At 39.2% G+C, this 20966-nt stretch overlaps 1 protein-coding gene across 2 annotated transcripts in view; it reads left to right on the forward strand.

The window, feature by feature from the left end:
• The window catches only part of ankfn1b (ankyrin repeat and fibronectin type III domain containing 1b), a 148324-nt gene that overhangs the window by 79296 nt on the left and 48062 nt on the right, over nt 1–20966 (forward strand). For both annotated transcript variants that reach the window (XM_077551760.1, XM_077551759.1), the window contains one exon: nt 14559–14599. In XM_077551760.1, coding sequence (XP_077407886.1) covers nt 14559–14599 — 41 coding nt within the window. The remainder of the gene's footprint in view (nt 1–14558; nt 14600–20966) is intronic.

Genomic DNA, 20966 nt, shown 5'->3' on the forward strand with positions numbered 1-20966 from the left:
AGAGGCAGCGATTTGAGCGCTCCATCATTTCCTTTGTTGTGAATCCAAGCACTTGGCTGTGGATGATGGCGGGTACCGCCAGCCCATCTTAACGGATTCCAACCCCCCCACCCCCCACCCCTCCCACCCCTATTCTCCCCCTTTCCCTTTCACGATGTGACTTTTTTATTATTACAAGTTGCGCTCGGCGTCGACGTTGAGTTATCTCTCAATCCAAGATCTAATTGGCTAATTATCAGCCCAGGAGAAGTTAATAAGTGTCCCCGTTTCACAAAGTGCCCCCCCGTTATTTACGTCAACAACCGTCATTGTGTGCAAACGTGGCAGACTCGCGCCAACCCTCGCTCGCCTTCGTTTCATTTTCTTCCATTGTAAGCCGGGGCCGCGTGTATAAATCTCTGCCGGCGCGTTCCTTTTTAATACGTGAATAGACCAGTGTGGCGTATTCATAAATGCAGCGCTGAAAGTATATAGTGACGGACAAATACGCACACGCACACATCGCGGCCACCCCCCCCCCCCCCACCCCGGTACACGCAAACCCACATAAACAGACGTGCCGCCTCCCACACACCACACACACGCTCGCCACAGACACTTACACAAGCAGAGCCCGAAGACTCGCCACCGCATACAGACACCCCATACAAGCGCATACATAGCATATGCAGCGCCCCCCCACCCCTCCCCAGCCCCCTCCCCCGTCCACGCACACACAAGCAGAGGCCCAACATCAACAGACTCAGACTCGGTGACATCATGGCTTAGATGACAGCACGTCTTCCAGACCCATTAGCGTGATTGTAGGAGGCTCCGCCGCGGGGATTTATGGCTGAATATCCATCTCTCGCCGCGTTGTTGATTTATGGGACATGTTTTGGCCCTTTTTGGATCGCCCCCCCCCCCTCCCCGACCGCACCACATGACAGAAAAGAGAGGTGGACCGTCTTCATCATTTGTAGCTTTGTGTCGAATGGTCAGCCCGTCCGTCAGCTGTTTGCTAACCTTTGTTGAGCCCAAGGTGCATATTTTTAGATCATCACCATCACACAAAAGTGTAGAAAGTGGGGTCTTGAGATACGACCAAGGTTATATTAGGTAACGGAAATTAACAAAAAAAATAAAAAATTCCAAAAACTATTTTCTTGACAAAATAAAATAAAAAAAACGAAAATGATTATTTTCTTTTTTTTTAAATAAAAACTAACTGAAACTATGTTTACAAAACGAACTAAAACTGTAGCGAAAAATGGTCCGTGTCTCTTTCGGTCAATGGATATTGCGTTTGGAAACAGATATTAAAGATAGAAAAATGACTCGTTATTTGATTTTCGTTTTAAAATAGCTTAGAAATAGAAATACAGCTTGATTTTTCTTGTTTGGATGTTTGGAACAGGTCGGAAAAGTCGATCAACAGTTTGATTTTCAATTTTTATTTCAGAGACGACAATGAGATATAGCAGGAGACACAAATCGATTATTTATTACTATTATTATTATTATACTCGCATTAAATGACTTGTACCAGAAATGATCTCCACGTGTGGCTACCGTTTGTGGAATTTTGGCTGGAGATGGTCATACAGAAGACGATATCGTTTTTTTTAGACGCCAGTGTCGCCATCTTCTGGCTAGTATGAGAAATGCTCGCGGTGACAACTTCCGGGCAATCGAAAACAAAAACACGCTAGGTAAGAAATTATTACTTTTTTTTCATGTTACCATGTTCCTTATTAAATATTGCGCACAAGAAATACACTTAAAAAAATAATACTGAAACTAACTAAAACTAAGCAATTTTTAAATATAATCATTTTTAATGTTGTGACACGCCCACGGTTGAATTGAATGAGTTACTTCTAATTCATTTTGCCCTTCATTTGAAAGGAAAACACGTACAATTCCTGTCACCAACATGAAACGCGAATGCCATCTAGTGGCAGAAAAATTAGCTCAACAGAATTGATGACTCAATCCTTTCCACTTATTTATCTTTTTAACTTCAATTTTTTTTTATGGATTACTGTAAAATTACTATCATGGACTAAATTATATAACCATATTTGGATTAGATGTTCTATGGTATTTAACAGGTGCATTAATTTGGGATTTTTTTTTAACTCTTTGACTGCCAAAAACGTTAAATAACGTTTAGTAAAATCCTATGGAGGAGTGCCAAAGACGTTAAAAGACATTTGTTTCAAAACAGAGGTGAAACTAACCATTTTTTTTATTGTTGATTACTGAAAAACGGAATAAGGTAGAAACAAACTTTTTTTTTCTGATGAAAGATGAGAGTCCAATCCTTCATGGCAGTATGTGTGTTTCCATAGTCCAAACACATAATTTTCTGTGGACCTTGAAAGATCAGTCAAAAATGCTTAAATCGGTTGGCACCCACGGCATCCCTTTTCTGAAAACGTCTGGCAGTCAGAGAGTTAATTGAACCTTTAGAACCGATATAAACTGTGTGATTAAGTTAACTATGGAACCCATGCGATTAATTACGATTAAAAAAAATAATTGATGAGAGTTTAAAATAACTTACTTTAGGATCCCGTGCCGTACCCTGACCCACATTTTTTTTTCTCTTAAATCCATCCGCATTGTTATTGGAATCGTCAAAGGCGAAAATTGCCGATTAATTAATAAACGGTATGATCCAGTCGTCTTGTTTCATCTGACTAACACTTAAAAAAAAAAAAAATCACATTCATAACTGCTGTTTTGATTTGAACACAGTCGCTTAATAAAAAAACAAACAAAGGTAACCTGTAGGGGGAGCTATGTCGAAAAACGCCCAACAAATATTCTTTAACGATGCTTGAACGTGTTGATGCACTGCAGTTGCCCGTCTGCCTTCTTGTCGCCGCGTTGTCATTTCACGCATCGCGCGTCTCCCAACATTTTTTAAAAGAGTCGCTATTAGTGTTAATGACCGCGGTGAAAAATAAATGAAGGGAAATCCAAAGAAAGACTTCACTGTCAAACCCGCGCGCTGTCCTTGCGTTTGTTTGAGTTGTACCTTTTACGGCGCACACTGCAGTTTGCATTCCATAAAACATAAATTATTTGACACCTCTGGCTTATGAAACTCTTGCATAAACTCTAAAACACCTTGTTGTTATTTTTGGACTATTTTAGCTCAGCAGTGACTATTTTTTTCAGACACTTTATTCATCCCTAAGGAGACATTAGGGCTGAGTAGAACCTAACTGTTGGGGGTGAACGCGCACACGCACACGCCCAATAGAGCAGAGCAATTGGGGGTGAGGCGCTTGGCTCAAGGGCACTCGAGGGATGGAGCGGCGCTGTTGTTTTTTTGTCACCCTGCCTCATTTTGCTCTTTGCCAGTCAAAAATCGGGGCAAAATTTAGCCTCGGGCACACGCGCTCGCAATCTATTTGTGTCTTTTTACAACGCTTTTCTCAGTCATGTGACGCTAGTTTATTTCCATTTAAATTGTCTCTTTAACGCTAGTCTGTTTTCACCCTCTGGCCCTTGTGTACATATATATATATATATATATATATATATATATATATATATATATAGAATTATTAACAATACGTGCTGTCTATCTATTAGGGGGATCTAATTGAGTCAATGTAATTGAATATTGGGCTCCGACGTGTGCGGGCTTGGGTCAATTGGTGGAGTAAAAAAAAACGTGTGATATTGATTTGTGTTGAGGTCATTTTTTTGCCACTAGATGGCATAATTGCATTTCTAAGACTTTGGTGACAGCTCAGCGCATTTTTCTTTTCATATTAAGAGCTGAAAATCACAACATGTGCGGGCTTGGGTCAATTAGTGGAGTCCGGAGTTCAAAGCAAGCACGGTGAAGCAGCATTTAGTTGCCGTGCTGCACAGCGACGGAATAAACTGCCACCAGAAGTCAAGTCGGCGCCAACCAAAAAGAGTCTTTTTAAACAAAAAAAAAACAAACCCGTTGCACAAAAATGTTCCGCCCAGTCAAGCCAGAGAAATTTACGATATTAATTATTAATATAAGCGTCAGTCGATTCATTGTTTTAATCGCATGACTTCAATAGTTAACTCATGATTAATTGAAAATTTTATAGCTGTTATAAATGTACAATACAATTTTTTTTTCTAAGTTTCATAGTCTTGTTAAAATAAAAGTGGATTTTTTTTAAACTAATATAAATATGGCTGCATCTTCTAGTCATTCATACGTCAATTTCATAATAAATCATAACATTGAGTTAAAATGAAAAAGATCTGCTGTAAAAAAAAAAAAAACGTGTGATATTGATTTGTGTTGAGGTCATTTTTTTGCCACTAGATGGCATAATTGCATTTCTAAGACTTTGGTGACAGCTCAGCGCATTTTTCTTTTCATATTAAGAGCTGAAAATCACAACATGTGCGGGCTTGGGTCAATTAGTGGAGTCCGGAGTTCAAAGCAAGCACGGTGAAGCAGCATTTAGTTGCCGTGCTGCACAGCGACGGAATAAACTGCCACCAGAAGTCAAGTCGGCGCCAACCAAAAAGAGTCTTTTTAAACAAAAAAAAAACAAACCCGTTGCACAAAAATGTTCCGCCCAGTCAAGCCAGAGAAATTTACGATATTAATTATTAATATAAGCGTCAGTCGATTCATTGTTTTAATCACATGACTTCAATAGTTAACTCATGATTAATTGAAAATTTTATAGCTGTTATAAATGTACAATACAATTTTTTTTTCTAAGTTTCATAGTCTTGTTAAAATAAAAGTGGATTTTTTTTAAACTAATATGAATATGGCTGCATCTTCTAGTCATTCATACGTCAATTTCATAATAAATCATAACATTGAGTTAAAATGAAAAAGATCTGCTGTAAAAAAAAAAAAACGTGTGATATTGATTTGTGTTGAGGTCATTTTTTTTGCCACTAGATGGCATAATTGCATTTCTAAGACTTTGGTGACAGCTCAGCGCATTTTTCTTTTCATATTAAGAGCTGAAAATCACAACATGTGCGGGCTTGGGTCAATTAGTGGAGTCCGGAGTTCAAAGCAAACACGGTGAAGCAGCATTTAGCTGCCGTGCTGCACAACGACGGAATAAACTGCCACCAGAAGTCAAGTCGGCGCCAACCAAAAATAGTCTTTTTAAACAAAAAAAAACAAACCCGTTGCACAAAAATGTTCCGCCCAGTCAAGCCAGAGAAATTTACGATATTAATAATTAATATAAGCGTCAGTCGATTCATTGTTTTAATCGTAATTAATCGCATGACTTCAATAGTTAACTCACGATTATTCGAAAATTTTATAGCTGTTATAAATGTACAATACAATTTTTTTTCTAAGTTTCATTGTCTTGTTAAAATAAAAGTGAATTTTTTTTAAACTAATATAAATATGGCTGCATCTTCTAGTCATTGATACATAAATTTCATAATAAATCATAACATTGAGTTAAAATGAAAAAGATGTGCTGTAAAAAAAAACGTGTGATATTGATTTGTGTTGAGGTCATTTTTTTGCCACTAGATGGCATAATTGCATTTCTAAGACTTTGGTGACAGCTCAGCGCATTTTTCTTTTCATATTAAGAGCTGAAAATCTTTAACATGAAGTAATTTGTGAAATTATGCCCATTTTTGAAATTGTAAAATACTACTCAAATATATGCATGATTATTAAATTTATTACTGCAAAATTTTCACTTGGACGTGTCTGCTGCATTGCGATCGGAATCCCCCCAGTACAGGCTTTCCAAGTAAGGGGCGGTCATTAATTGTGCGTTAAAACAATTAGTGGCGTTAAAGGAACTTTAATTAATATACATATACAAATATGTCAGTGGTGGTTCTGCTTGGCCTATGTGCCGCAGGGAATTTGGTGAGCTCAGTAGTCGACTTGTGGCTGTTGTGATGGTACATCGTGTGATTGATTTATTATTGTAATCCCTTCATACTAACTGTCGAGCAAAAAAAAAAAAAAGTGGATGGACGAAACTGTGCAATCGGATTTCTCATGTATAACGGAACGTGCAGGGTTCAATTCTAGGGCCTCTGCTGTTTTCATTGTATGTGCTTTCCCTGGGCTCCATCTTTAAAAAAAATAATACAAATAAAATAGCAGTGGTTGTTTTAAAGTGCTCAACATTTTAAACATCCTTTTAAATGTTGTACATAATTGCATCACACATTTTCAGAATATTTTCATAACATACCTGCTTGTTTGTGGCTTCTTCCCTCATTACTGTTGCTAAAAGTAAAGTTTGCATCAAGAAATGCAGGAGCGGAAAAAAAAAGAAAAAAAAAAAAGAATGTGTCTCCTGCGTCCTTTTTCACAGTAGTGACGCCGTGTTTGACATTCCCGCCTGCTATGACTAATGATCCCCCAGCGCTCACTCAACGGACAATAAGGTGGCTGCGTTTTTTTTTTTTTTTTTCCTTTTCTGTCCATGTATGCCCACCACCAGACTCTGTGATTCATCAGGTCCCACGCCAGGCCTGTGCACGCCGACTGTCACTCACGCTGTACATTTTTAGCACACGCGCAAACGAAAAGGTCACCAGACATGAAGCACAATGTACATTTGATTCCTAATTGATTTCGATTGATGCTTGGCAGGTCGAAAAAGCCCGAGCGGGCTTTTTCGACCTGCCAAGCATCAATCCTTTGAATCCATGTTTTGGTGCTTGGATGAAGTTGTTTTGCGTAAGCTTGAGCGGATATAACTATTGGGTAGTCGCCGATACTAGGTACTGATACCACTAGTACTTCTGATTCATATATTTTATGGAAAAAAAAACGATAACAGATCATTTTAACTCTTTGACTGCCAGACGTTTTCAGAAACGGGTTGTCGCCAGTGCCAGCCGATTTAAGCATTTTGACTGATCTTTCAAGGTCCACAGAAAATGTTGTGTTTGGACTATGGAAACACACATACTACCAAATGAAAGATTGGAGAAAAAAAAAGAAGTTTGTTTCTACCTTATTCCGTTCTTCAGTAATCAACAATAGAAAATGGTTAGTTTCACCGAAATTCTCTGTTTTAAAACAAAAAGCGGAGAAAAAGAGCTTTTTGTGAAACGATGTTATTTCATGCACTCTAGTGAATTCTACACTTCTTTTTGTCCATGAATGATGCCACAAACACCTAAATAGTGCTTTACTTCTGTAAAACGCTTTCACCAACAATGAAAAAGTGTTTTTAGTTTGCAAAATACGTTTATTTCCATTCAACAGTGTAACAATTTGACAAAACAATTTCGCAAACTATTTACAAATGTGTGCAACTGTGGTACTACTTACAATTATGTGGATGTTTCAAATACAGTTTTTCTTTTTGTAACGCTCTCCTGCGTGCAAGGAGACGCCGCTGGACTCGCACAACAGTTTACTTTCACTTTGTCCGTTTCGCGTGCAAACGTTACACTTTCTTGACGGCCTTTTTTTCCGGGGAATAAATAGCAAGTAGCAGACTGTACACACTCCTTCGATGAATAGGCATTGGACTCGGGGCACTCTTCGTCGTCCGATTGAACGTCCGCCTGAGCGTTGTGCTCCGTGTTTTCCGGTGTCAGCATCGCTCGTGAACCTTTATGACGTCGTCATAGCCGCCGCGTCAGCGCTTTCAACTTCGGCGTCAACCATCATCATCATCATCGATGATGATCATCGTCGTCATCAATGTGCTCTTTATCGTTGGTCGATGTCTTTGAAAAGAAACGGCTCGACCGTGAGCTGCTTGCAAGCGGCCGCCATTATGGCTTCTTCAGCCAATGTCCCCTCAACACTCTAGCCCCGCCTCACGTCTTCTACTGACGCCCACCCAATCTTGTCAAAAGAGAGTCATCGCTGCCCTCTAGGGGCCAAAAATAGTCATTAGGCACAACAGACCTAATTGAAACTTTCACCACAGCTCCGGAAGGCTTGCCTGGATCCATTTCAAAAAAAAAAATAAAAAATTGGATGACGTCATTTAACGTCATTGGCAGCCCTCCGTAGGTTTTTACTTGACGTCATTTAACGTCAGTGGCAGTGAAAGAGTTAATGAAAGAAAAACCTATTTTAGCATTTTTCCTGAAATTTTCTATTCTAATTTCTTATTTCTAGTTCCTGGTCACATGATGGCTAGTATCGGCTTCCTTGAAGTGCTATGCTAATTCATTTTCCGCTCATTTATAGTGTTTGTTAGCATTAAAGCTAGCAGATTTTCATTAGACAAATGATGCCGTTTGGTTGAGTTGAGGGAATTCCTCAAAAACGTTTTCATGTTTAAGTGTATTTTAATAGTTATTTCAATGTGTTTAAATGGATTTAAAACACATGATCTCAAAGGTGGTTCACCGTGTACATCTTTTTCTTCGATTCTCCGATTCTATGTATGGTAAAAAAAATAAAAATAATTCTATAAATGATATGTTAGATGTACGACATTTTGTAACGACCTGTTTGATTGGTTTGTTGTTCAAAATAATTCTTTTGGAGCACCAGTGATTTTCAATAGCAATTTTTATTATTATTATTTTTTTTTTATAAATTTGCTTCTGACTTGCCAACATTTTTCTCCATGGCATTTTCTTAGCACAAAAACAGAACTATCCGATTTGACTGTCATGGAGCTCATAAGCGACGCCCGAATGGTTTGCGTGGGACCACAACTGCTAATTAGCTGATTGTTTGTTTACTGCTGACTGGGCGTAAACTGCCCTTCGTTAACCGTGACGCTGTGAAAATGTTGCTTCAGGTTTGATCAAGGATCGTATTTGTCTCGTGCGAATTTGTCGCGTTTGCGTTCGTTAGTGTTACTGTGGCGGTCTTGGCGCTGCAGATTTCATAAGCGCGTTAAAAATAAGAGCACACAGCTAGTTAAAGGCGACCCGCCGCATGCGCATCCTCAAATCTTCACAACTTCGACCCCCCCAACCCACCCACTCACCTCCATCATTTTCCTCCGGCTACTGTGTCTATAACGAGCATATCCTCCAAAACCCGCCTTCCCTCAGCACCACCTATTCTCTCACTCCCCCCCTCCCCTCACCCATGCCCCCCCCACCTCTCTGTTTCCACTGTGTGCAGAATTGGTAGAAGCTTATCGCCTAGCAACCACAATTAAAGTACAACAAGTCCGCGGCGGTTGCAGCCGCCATCGGAGGCGAGCTTCGCGAAAACCTTCCCGAGGAAAACGCGAGCGGTCGGCTCGGTTGCCGAAGTTGAGCAGGTGAACGGCAATTAGAGGCGGCGGGGGGGGCGGGGTTGGGAGACGGACGGCATCGGGGGGCACTTTGGGGGCTCAAAGGACAGGCGGGGAGAGTTGGACTCAACAGGTATGTATGCACACGTCCCAAAAAAAAAAAAAAAGAATGGCAGAGTGGAGGTATTCGCTAAACGGGTCGCCGGTGAGTGCTTAAGGATTTTGTGTTTGGCGCTGAGGCGGAATGTGCTTAAGCAGCTCATACTTTGGATGCATTTGGCAGGAATGCAGCACGCCGTCACTCGGATTTGACACTTGCCAGGGGATGGGGAATTGTCTCCGCTACCTGCTCGCGTAACCTGGTGGTCCGTTTGAGCTGCGCTTGATGTCATGTTCAATTAGAGCTTATGAACGTCTTATAATTGTTGATGGTGTCATTTAATTGAATCTCTATAGAGCTGGCAGGTGCATTTTGACAATCTTTTGTTATTATTTAAAGATTTAATGAAGTCAAGTGTCATTACTTTATTATTAGTGTTGTTCAAGTGTTAACTCATTGAATCGTCCCGAAAAAAATGATGTCATTAATCATGTGCTAACGCAGATTAATCCCGCTATTCATTTTGACCGCATGATTGATAAAAGGTAGCAGAGGTTGGGTTTGAGCAATAAACGTAATTTACATGCATTAAAGTAAAGCATTTCATAAATGTTTGTGTATGGCAGTCAAAATATTTGTTTATGTCAGACCATTGGGGTCGTTTTAAGTTATGCAAAAATTAACTGATTAAAAAAAGAGTGTGATTATATCAAAAATTGTTGAAGATATCCTTGTAACATTATACGTCGAAAGAATCAATGTAAATGTTGATAAAAAGCCTTTTTAATTAAGCGATTAATCGCGATTAATCGGAATTCTAAAATGTGATAAATCTGATTTTTAAAAATAATCGTTTGACAGCACAATTAAGTACCGATAGAAATTGTGTTCTCCCTTTTCACATCATTTAATTATTTTTGGTAGGAATGTGCGAGTGTCGATGTCATGTAACATTATACGTCAAAAGAATCAATGTAAATGTTGATAAAAAGCCTTTTTAATTAAGTGATTAATCGTGATTAATCGGAATTCTAAAATGTGATTAATCAGATTTTTAAAAATAATCGTTTGACAGCACAATTAAGTACCGATAGAAATTGTGTTGTCCCCTTTCATATCATTTCATTCTTTTTGGTAGGAATGTGCGAGTGCCGATACCAGGCGTCGATGTCAGGCTGATACCAAGACTTATTTCAAGGTATCGGTACCCGCAATGGCGACTGATGTGGCCGTTTTACGACCAAAACTAGAAATTTGAAGAATAGAAAATTGCCATTAATTTCATGCAATTTTAAGGAAAAATTGATGTCTTATGTTTATGGGAAAATGTTTTGGGAAATTTTATGAACTAACTAGGTGGGAGTTTCCAGTCCAGTTTCAATTTTACGGAAAGCTGCTATATTGAGATATACTGTAGGTATTTCTTTAAAATGATCTGTCATTGTTTTTTTTGTTTTTTGTTTTTGTTTTGCAGGGGATTTGATCTATTAACAATAATAGTAGTATCAGTACGGTATTGGTGTATACTCGTACTGGTATCGGTCAGAAAAAAAATATATCAAACAGCCCCAATTTTTTCCCATACTGCTAAAGCTATTTTTTCAATTAATGATTCGCCAACATCTAATGCAAATTGAGGCGCAGGTGGTAACATCCTGGCTATGATGGGTGATTACCGATACCAGGTATCGGTGCTAATACCAGTCTTATTTTAAGGTATCGGTATTCACGGCGGTGACCGATATCATTATCGGCTGCCCTCCTGCGGCCATTTTACGATCAGGGACAAGAAATTAGATATACAAGTCTTTCTCTGTCATCATCATCTGTCATTTTTGGGTGGGGAATTTTATTTACTAGTGGTATCGGTATTCGGTATCAGTAGCGGTGACTACTCAAGAGTTGCGTATCGGTCGGGGGGAAAAAAGTGGTATTGAGCATCCCTAATCCTGACCATGCGCCACGACGTGCATGGATTCTGTCAATTCAACGGACTCACTTTCATATAATAATTCTATGTTTCAATAATAAGGATGTGACTATGATCATGTTAAAGCATTCATTCATTTTCAGTCACTTAGGCTGGAGGTGGCCGCCTCTGAATTTTGTGCACAGGAAAAACCCTGGAATGTATTCAGTTTTATTATTCTTGGATATTTGTAAAGTCAAAGGTACAATTTGACGTCGTTTACTCAATCGTGCTTTTCAGTATTTTCACTCCATAAGCCTGCGAAATGAACTTCAATTTAAAATATGCACTGCCAACATAATGCTGCCAAGGGCTGGAGTTATTCTTTTGGACATGTCATTTTTCACCAGTGCATAGAAATTGGATCGGTCAAAAGCAAATAGCAGTAACCTTGACTGTATGAGGTTCCGAACCAGCCATGTATATAAATCACCATGTTATGATTTAAATCAAGGCCTAATCATATTGATTTTTTTTTTTTTACAGTGCGCTCAGCACTCTGCATATATATTTTTTCAAATGAGAAAAAAAAAAAAAAGAGTCCATTATTGCAGGCAGAAATGAAAGCCAAGCACCTGAACCCCCCCACCCCCCCCCCCCCAACCCCCCTCATCCCCTCTGGATGAGTAGGTCTGTTTGTGGGCCCCCGTAGGGGGAGCAGCGAGGTGTAAGGTCAGCCGCTCTCTATGACATATCCTGCCCCCCCCCCCCCCCCCCGCCGGGAAGCTGACAGCCATATGCAGACGTATGCTTTATACACACACTTCCAAGTCACATGCAAAATATCACAAGCATCAGGAGGCGGAAGCCACTTAGCGCGCTAAATGCTATTGCGCTAATCTCACGGGAGCGTATAACACAACATTGATTGTTGGTTTGATGCTGAACCGGTGGCGCTTCGTTGAAATTTTACGTTGTTTTCTTTTTTTCTATGTTTTGTCTTTTATAAAAGTTGATACTGGTCAAATGATATGATAAAAAAAAAAAAAAGATGTGGACGTCTAACTTTGTTAAATGAATTCAAAGCAGTTTTTGATGCCAACGGTCTCAAACATGGCATTAAATCGGACGGCGATTTTTAAATTGGATCGGCAAATTGGTGCAGTCATTTCGTACCCGGCGGTAAAATAATTCCGTTTGACCACAAGTTGATTTCCAATAGTTACTTTTCAATGCATTTGTTGCTGACAAAAAAAAAATGGTTTCTGTGGTATTTTCTTCCAGAGTGGAAGCTCGTCGGCCTTAGTAACTGTAACTATGGGGGCAACAAAGCGCCGAGGTTTGTAAACTAGTCGATTTTCACAAATGGATCCGATACTCAAGTGACACAATTAAAAGAGAATCAAGCTATAGAGGGATCATAACAAATGTTACAATATTGACTCGGACTGTCATTGATTTCGTTTTTTTTGTTTTTTCATTGCTTGACCCAAAGAAGTCAATTCAATTTTATTCAAACTCATTCCTGACTATAGACATTATCATAAAGGAAAGTTCCAGATTGACTCTTGAATAGAGACAAGAAAAATATTTCCTTTGGGTTAAGCTGAAAGTGACACAGAGCCTACACGCCACTCGAGTCACACACTCAAAGTCACAGATACTACAGTACGACATGAGGATGTCGACGCAAAATGGACACAAATAATCCTCACGTGCATGTTGTGTTAAATGAAATCAATTATTTGATTATATTATCAGTAGTAGCGATAGACTGGTTTTTTTTTTCCAGGGCCGATACCTTTTTTTTTAATTTAATTTTATTTATTTTTTTTATTTTTATTTTTTTCCAGGAGAGCTCAGTATTGTTCATTCGATTTGACATCATCATTGCTCTTCTTTTTAAAAAAAAAATTAAAAAAAATTAAAAAATCCAGGGCCGATACCGATGCCGACTATTAGTAGTCAAGGAGGCCGATAACCGATATTCAGAGCTTTTTTTTTTCTTTTTTTTTTGCAGTAAAATAGGAAATCCTTAAACTGCCATGCTTGTTAAAACAGCTTTTCAAAAATAACTGGAAATTTCAATTAAAAAAATAATTTGCAGAGGCCTACCAATTTTAAGATGATCTCTTATCAGAAAAAGGCCGAGATGCCAAATATCGATAATCAGCCCGACTAATCGGTAGACTACTCATAAATGAAATCAATTATTTGATTATATTATCAGTAGTAGCGATAGACTGTTTTTTTTTTCCAGGGCCGATACCGATGCCGATTATTAGTAGTCAAGGAGGCCGATAACCGATATTCTTTTTTTTTTGTTTGTTTGTTTTTTTTTGTAGTAAAATAGGAAATCCTTAAACTGCCATGCTTGTTAAAACAGTTTTTCAAAAATAACTGGCAATTTAAAAATTAAAATTAAAAATTAAAAAAATAAATAAAATTTGTAGAGTCCTACCAATTTTAAGATGATCTCTTATCAGAAAAAGGCCGAGATGCCAAATATCAATAATCAGCCCGACTAATCGGTAGACTACTCGATTCCCAAAATAGTCGACATCTGCAACCGTGTTATGTTGTCCTTTTATCAATAGTCACGAAGGCCGTGTTGCTAAGTGGCCATATTGGCTCGGCTTCCATCACTCAGCGATGTGATAAAAATCCTGAGCAGCGAAGGTATTTTGCTCCAAAAGTGCCTTTAGCCTCAGGCTAGTTATGTGTGTGTGTGTGTGTGTGTATTTGCGCACACTTCACTCTTGTGACAGCAGGAGGAAAGTATGCGTTTATCCCCAGCGTTTTGTACGGAGGTGTACGTGTGTGTTGCTATGTGTTAGCAAGCTGTCGTTATCGAAAGGAATGCACTCAAACCGTGTTGTACTTATTGATTTTTTTTTCGCCCCACGCCTTCTGCATCCATGTTTTTGTAGCTCACTCAACAACACTGTCACTAGTGGAAATATCCGTGTTTTTTTTTTTTTAACATCTTCACGTCTTCAACACAAAAAAATGTCAAGATTTTTCATCGCAGACAGCTTCATTAAGCATGTAATTGGTTCTTACATTTTAGCACCATAATAAAAGTCCAGAACAGGAGACGTCATGAATTTTCACGAGCGCAGCCCCCTTTTTGCTCCTCGGAACGTGCACGCTACTATTCATTGGTTGATTAGCAATTCGGCAATGCTCGGAAATTCATACTGTTGCGTATGAATAATAGCTTACTTAGATTTTTTCAACAGCTTTTGTATGATGTGCTGTCTATTACCCTCTTATTTGTGGTTTTACAGCACAAATTCAGCGTTTTAGAGCAATTAAGAAAAAAAAACATCATAAAAGTCTGTAGTTTTAATGTGTTTTTTTTTTCTCTTCTTATTTACAGAGTCTGGGCTCGGTTGATCGCAAGGAGAATCAACACAAGAAGTGAGTCCTTTTTATTTGCTTTGAGTATTTTAGGAGTGAATGTACAACACTGAATCCAGGGGCAACAGATACAATGAAAACAGCAGAGGCCCCATAACTGACTCCTGTGGAACACCATAGAATTTATCTTGCACATATTCATCCAACAACTTTTTTTTTTTTTTTTTTAACTTGATATAGTTAGTATGAAGGAATTCTAGGAATAAAGAAATCACACAATGTACCATCACAACAGCCGCAAGTCGACTACTGACTACATTAGTGTGCGTAATTCCCCAGTGGGCCAATCCAAAGCAAATTCAAATGGAAAGATTTGTATTTTTCCAGTGTACACATTGAGAACTAATTACATTGGTGGTTATGTTGGTCGAAAAGGACGCGAGCTCAGCGGGCCTGCTGTTGGCCGACTATCTGAGGATGATACCATTAAACCCATAATCCGTATATTTGTATTTACGCTCATAAACCAGACTGCAAAGACTGTCTAGTCGTAATGTTTTCAATGCAAAGAGTACAGAAAGAAAAATAAAAGCCAACCATTATCATGGGGAAGACATTTTAAGGCCGAGATACTCCAATTCGGCGTCGGCGAAATGTGACCGACCCCTACCGGCGCGTCGCGTCGAAAAATGACGTCAATACACACCGCACCGACCCCGACTATTACGTACCTTCAGCGCATGCACAAGAAGTAATTCCCCTCCATACCATCGGCGGCGCTAGTCATTATTCCTTTTTTTTTTCTCTTTTTTTTCTGGAGAGCTTTATTTTTATTTTATTTTTTTTATGTGCGTGCGTGTATTCATTAGTTCACCTAAAACCTATTAAAAAATGCCATACCGTTCACCTAAACCGAACACTTCCAGCCAGAGTCGTGAAGCCATCAGGAGACCCGAGGAAGGACCAAAGCAAGGTTCATAGTGTCTTTTTTTTTTTTTTTTCTTTTAGAGCTCAGTATTGTTCATTCGGTAATTTTACCAATTTAACATGTCATCATTGCTCTCTTTTTTTAATTTATTTTTTTATGTGCGTGAGTGAGTGTGTATTCATTAGTTCACCTAAAACCTATTAAAAAATCCCATTCCGTTCACCTAAACCGAACACTTCCAGCCAGAGTTGTGAGGCCGTCAGGAGAACCGAGGAAGGACCAAAGAAAGGTTCATAGTGTCTTTTTTTTTTTTTCTTCTTCTTTTAGAGCTCAGTATTGTTCCTTCGGTAATTTTACCAATTTAACATGTCATCATTGCTCTCTTTTTTTAATTTATTTTTTTATGTGCGTGAGTGAGTGTGTATTCATTAGTTCACCTAAAACCTATTCAAAAATCCCATTCCGTTCACCTAAACCGAACACTTCCAGCCAGAGTCGTCAGGCCGTCAGGAGACCCGAGGAAGGACCAAAGAAAGGAAAGTGAAATCCGGCACCGAGTCCTTCACCAACCCCAGAAACATCTAAATTCCAACAAATCAGGGAGACCTCAAGAGACCAAAGGAGAGACCGAGGAAAGGAAGGAAGGACAGTCATTATTCCTAAAGGCAACCGGAAACCTCTTTACGGGGGGCGGGGATATAAAAACGTAAACAATGCGTACCGGTTACTTTTTCTCTCACGATGTCCTCCCACGTGAATGACAACTTCCGGCTTTTTTGCACAGTATCGTATATAAAAGTAAATCCTACCTGCTAGATCCAGTCGCGTTCCCATGTCATTTTTTACGGTTTTAACGGTAACATCATACAATGAACGCTTGAACCAAAAGAGACAAAGTCATCTTCCAGACGGACGTTGTACGTTCAAATGCGGAGGGTACGATGCGCAAAATGAGCGGGGAAAAAAAAAGGCTTTCCATCAGTACTGTTCATCCACATTTGTCACTTCCTCTTCTTGTCCCGCCCCCGTGCGCTGATTCTCTAGCTCACAGCCAATCACAGTGGCCAAATGCCGATTCAACAGAACCCGGCTTAAAATGGACATAAATCCACGGCAATGCCAATCTTAAGGGTCATGATTGTTGTCCTGTCAAGTCTAAAGACGACCAGTCGGCGTCTGTCCTGACCTTCCCTTCCGAAATAAGCTCAAATTCCGCTTAACTGCTTCATTGCTTCCGCCATTGGTTTGGTCCAACCTTCTTATCAGTCTGAAGCGTGTTAAAAAAACAAACACACACAATTATTGTCTTCTGACAAATCTGGCTGCCACAGAAAGTTCTGATTCCGCAGCCTTGTCCTTCACCTTCATAAATCTTCCAGGCAAAAGGTTATCAGGAGCCACGTCTTTGAAATTCCCAGTATCGGAGCCCTCTTTCTCGTCACACTACATGAAGTTGGATTGGAAATGCGCAGGATGATGTCATCTCCTCTTGCTCTTAGCGTTAGCAAGACCCCGTTAGCAGTGACGTGCAGAGACATTCCCGCTTTGGTACGTAAGCTCCAAAATGTTTATGGTAAGACACCGGACCGGAAAAAACTTGGAAAAAGCCGAGCAATGTTCTGCCCGTTTTTTTTTTTTTAGCAGGAAGAGTAAGTTTCTGTCTTCCCCCGTCTGAAAACAAACCCAAGCTCTGACTGTGAATTAGCTGTTTAAATTGTAACTGGATTCCCCAACTGTTCTTTGGACCTCACATGAAATGCAAAAACACGTACGCTCATCCCCGCAGTCTGCTGGCTCCGCTCTGATTGGAATCTTGACGCCGTCCTCAATTGTGGCCGGGACGGGGTAGCGCGGGGGGTGCCCCGCGTCTTTTTTGGCGTTCTGGCTTTTTCAAGGCCGCAATCATAATACCGGAGGAGGGTCCCGCCTCCAAGAAAGCTGGCTCGGGAGAGAGAGACAGGCGTCAAAATCCACCAAGGAGACCCGCTTAAACTATGCAGACGTTAAATTACAGCATATTGGTTGCAAATTGCCACCAGATTAAACTCGGCATCTCACCAAGACAGCCAGAGGTCCGTAAACACGCCGCAAGCAATGCTTGGACACAACAGCGGAGTTAAAGTCAAGGCTCCGAGAGGTTTTATCAGCTTTTCTTGGTCAGAGCTGGAGATTTTTGTGGCCGTTCTGCAATGCAATTGGCTGTTGCTTCAATGTGCTCCGTTCTTGGAAATATTATGAGTTTATCCTGGATAATAAGTGTTCATTGTATCGTGCCTCTTATTACGTTATAGACTTCTGCGGCAAGTTCTGCAGGGGGTTCTCACCGCTGTGATAACGATTATATGACTCCAAACCATTTCCCTCCAAATTACATCCAGGTTATTATCTCAACCCACCTAACCATAGCAGAGTGGGAATGATAAGGTTTTGCCCTCACACTCCCGAGTGCTGCAATTCTCCAAGCTACCGTTTCTGGTAATTTGTCAGCTTCTTTTTTTTTTTTTTTTGCGTGCAGATCCATTACGTGTGTATATCGCAGTGTTGAGTCAGCCTCATGCTGCACTTGAAAGGCAGCGTGGGACTCAAAGGGAACGCCATCAAAATCCAACCGCTACATTGAACCCGACCAAAGACGACAGGGTGGAAAAAGGCGTTGAATTCTTTCCTCATTTTTGACTCCCTGAAAAATCCAGTTTGTGCCGACTATGTGGAAAATAATACGGGTAACAAAGTATCAAAGGTTTAAAATGGGGACAAGCAATATGATGAATATGTCTGTGTTGTGTGTTGGAACGTTTGAGGCAAGACTGAGTACACACACAGGCACTATTGATTGAAACTAAATAACCCACAATGCAATCGCAAAAATTGGGTTGCTTTGTGGGATATTAATTTAATTTGACCCAATATTTTGGGTTAGTTCAAAGTTGGGTCAGTTCAATTTTGACCTAATGCATTTAAGTTATTCAATCAACCAAAAGAGTTGGGTCAAACAAAGAACCCATAAATCAACCCAAAACATTTGGATAAACATATTGTTTAAAACAATTATTAATTAAATTTCACCAACAATTTGAAGTTATAAACTGTAAAAGTTGGATCAGTTCATTTTTTTTATGCAATTCAATTGGGTTATTTAATTAACCCAAAAAGTTGCCAGAATGTTTGACCCAATGACCCAATATTTTGGGTTAGTTCAAAGTTGGGTCAATTGAATTTTGACCTAATCCATTTAAGTTATTCAATCAACCAAAAGAGTTGGGACAAACGAAGAACCCATAAATCAACCCAAAACATTTGGATAAACATATTGTTTAAAACAATTATTAATTAAGTTTGACCCAACAATTTGAAGTTATAAACTGTAAAAGTTGGATCAGTTCATTTTTTTTATGCAATTCAATTGGGTTATTTAATTAACCCAAAAAGTTGCCACAATGTTTGACCCAATGACCCAATATTTTGGGTTAGTTCAAAGTTGGGTCAGTTCAATTTTGACCTAATCCATTTAAGTTATTCAATTAACCAAAAGAGTTGGGTCAAAGGAAGAACCCATAAATCAACCCAAAACATTTGGATAAACATTTTGTTTAAAACAATTATTAATTAAATTTGACCCAACATTTTGTAGTTATATACTGTAAAAGTTGGATCAGTTCATTTTTTATGCAATTCAATTGGGTTATTTAACTAACCCAAAAAGTTGCCACAATGTTTGACCCAATGACCCAATATTTTGGGTTAGTTCAAAGTTGGGTCAGTTCAATTTTGACCTAATCCATTTAAGTTATTCAATTAACCAAAAGAGTTGGGTCAAATGAAGAACCCTTAAATCAACCCAAAGCATTTGGAAAAACAATGATTTAAAACAATTAATTAAAATTGAACCAACATTTTTTAGTTTTATACTGTAAAAGTTGGATCAGTTCATTTTATTATGCAATTCAATTGGGTTATTTAATTAACCCAAAAAGTTGGGTCAAATGAGCCCACAAATCAACCCAAAGCATTTGGAAAAACAATGATTTAAAATGATTATTAATTAAAATTGACCCAACATTTTGAGTTAAATAATGTAAAAGTTGGGTCAGTTCATTTTTTGACCCAATTCAGTTGGATTATTCCATTAACCCAAAAAGTTCAATCATGGGTTGTTTTGTGGGCAATTGATCCAAAGCTTTGGGTTAAATAACTCAAAAAGTTCGGTTGGTGATTTTAATTTTTTATTTTTTTTACCCAATTCAATTGGTTATTGTAAAGTCAATAGCCCTAACCAGATGGACTACCAGCAACGTGTCCTTTAAGACATTTAATGGATTCTTGCCTCGCCTCATTATTTCAAACACAGATTAACATTGTTGAAACGTAATGCAAACGCGCACGTCACACTCCTCAGCGCGCTCAAGATGCTCACTGTGTTAGCTTTCGAAACATATCAGCGTGCTTTAATGGTGGGAATTCAACCCAAAGGGAGGGGGTCCGGGGCAGCGAGAAACATTTTGGTTTGGATGGGTATGGCATTCGCAAAACAAGGCTTTCTTTGAGCAGTTTTAATTAGCAATGTTCGTAGCCTGGCTGCTGTCTTTTATGATTGGACCACTGAAAGGCTTTTTGTTGGCCTAATGAAACGTATTGAGGGGTTATGCTCCTGAATTGAACTTTGTTTTTGTAAGCGTGTGTGCGTGTGCGTGCGCACGCATGTATGAACATTGGTCTCATTTGCAGTTTTACTGATGGGCGCCTCCATTCTTTTTGGCGTATTGCAGTCATATTGGCAATAAAGCTTTTGTTTTCCCTCCTTTCCAAACTTGTTGTTTTAGGTCCGCAGCCATTGCCCATAATTGCTGAAACGAGGTCAGGTATTTGTCTGCCTTTATAATTTATTATGGTGTCCCTTAATAATATGAAATAAGATCAGCGGTTAAGGAGAAATCCCAACCTCAGACCGATCACGTCGCGCAGATAAGTTAAATATGTAGCATCCTGGAATTGCTTTCTAAACAGTAAAACCTTTGTATAATCATAGACGGTATGGAGGCTTTTCTTGCCTTTCAATAAATAAGAACATTGTTTAAAAATATACCGTGAACGCTCATGCATATTTTGGAAGACCTATCAGAGGAGATCTTGTGAATTCGTCATATATTCAGGATGAAGGTAAAACTGAATCAACTCAACGCTGGTCACGACACGGTTCTCTTTGGTGTTCTATTTTTCTCGAATGCAGCGCATTCTCAAGCAAACTGGGCTAGTGAGGCTAACACTAAGTGCACCGTTGATGCCTTTGTGGTGAATGCATTCGCCCTGATTTAATTGCTGATTTAACAACCCAAAAGCAAAGACAAAAAAAAAACAGACAGGGAAAGTGATGCCAAGCAAGCCAAAATGGAAGCTGCCAGAATGTGAGCTTAGTGTTTGATGGAAAAAATTGCATTTTCACACAATGTGGATACAGCCCAAATAACTAGAATGGGACTTCGGTGGGTTCGATTGCAATTT

The sequence above is a fragment of the Vanacampus margaritifer genome, chromosome 18, assembly GCF_051991255.1.
Source record: "Vanacampus margaritifer isolate UIUO_Vmar chromosome 18, RoL_Vmar_1.0, whole genome shotgun sequence".
In the NCBI taxonomy this organism is placed as follows: Eukaryota; Metazoa; Chordata; class Actinopteri; order Syngnathiformes; family Syngnathidae; genus Vanacampus; species Vanacampus margaritifer.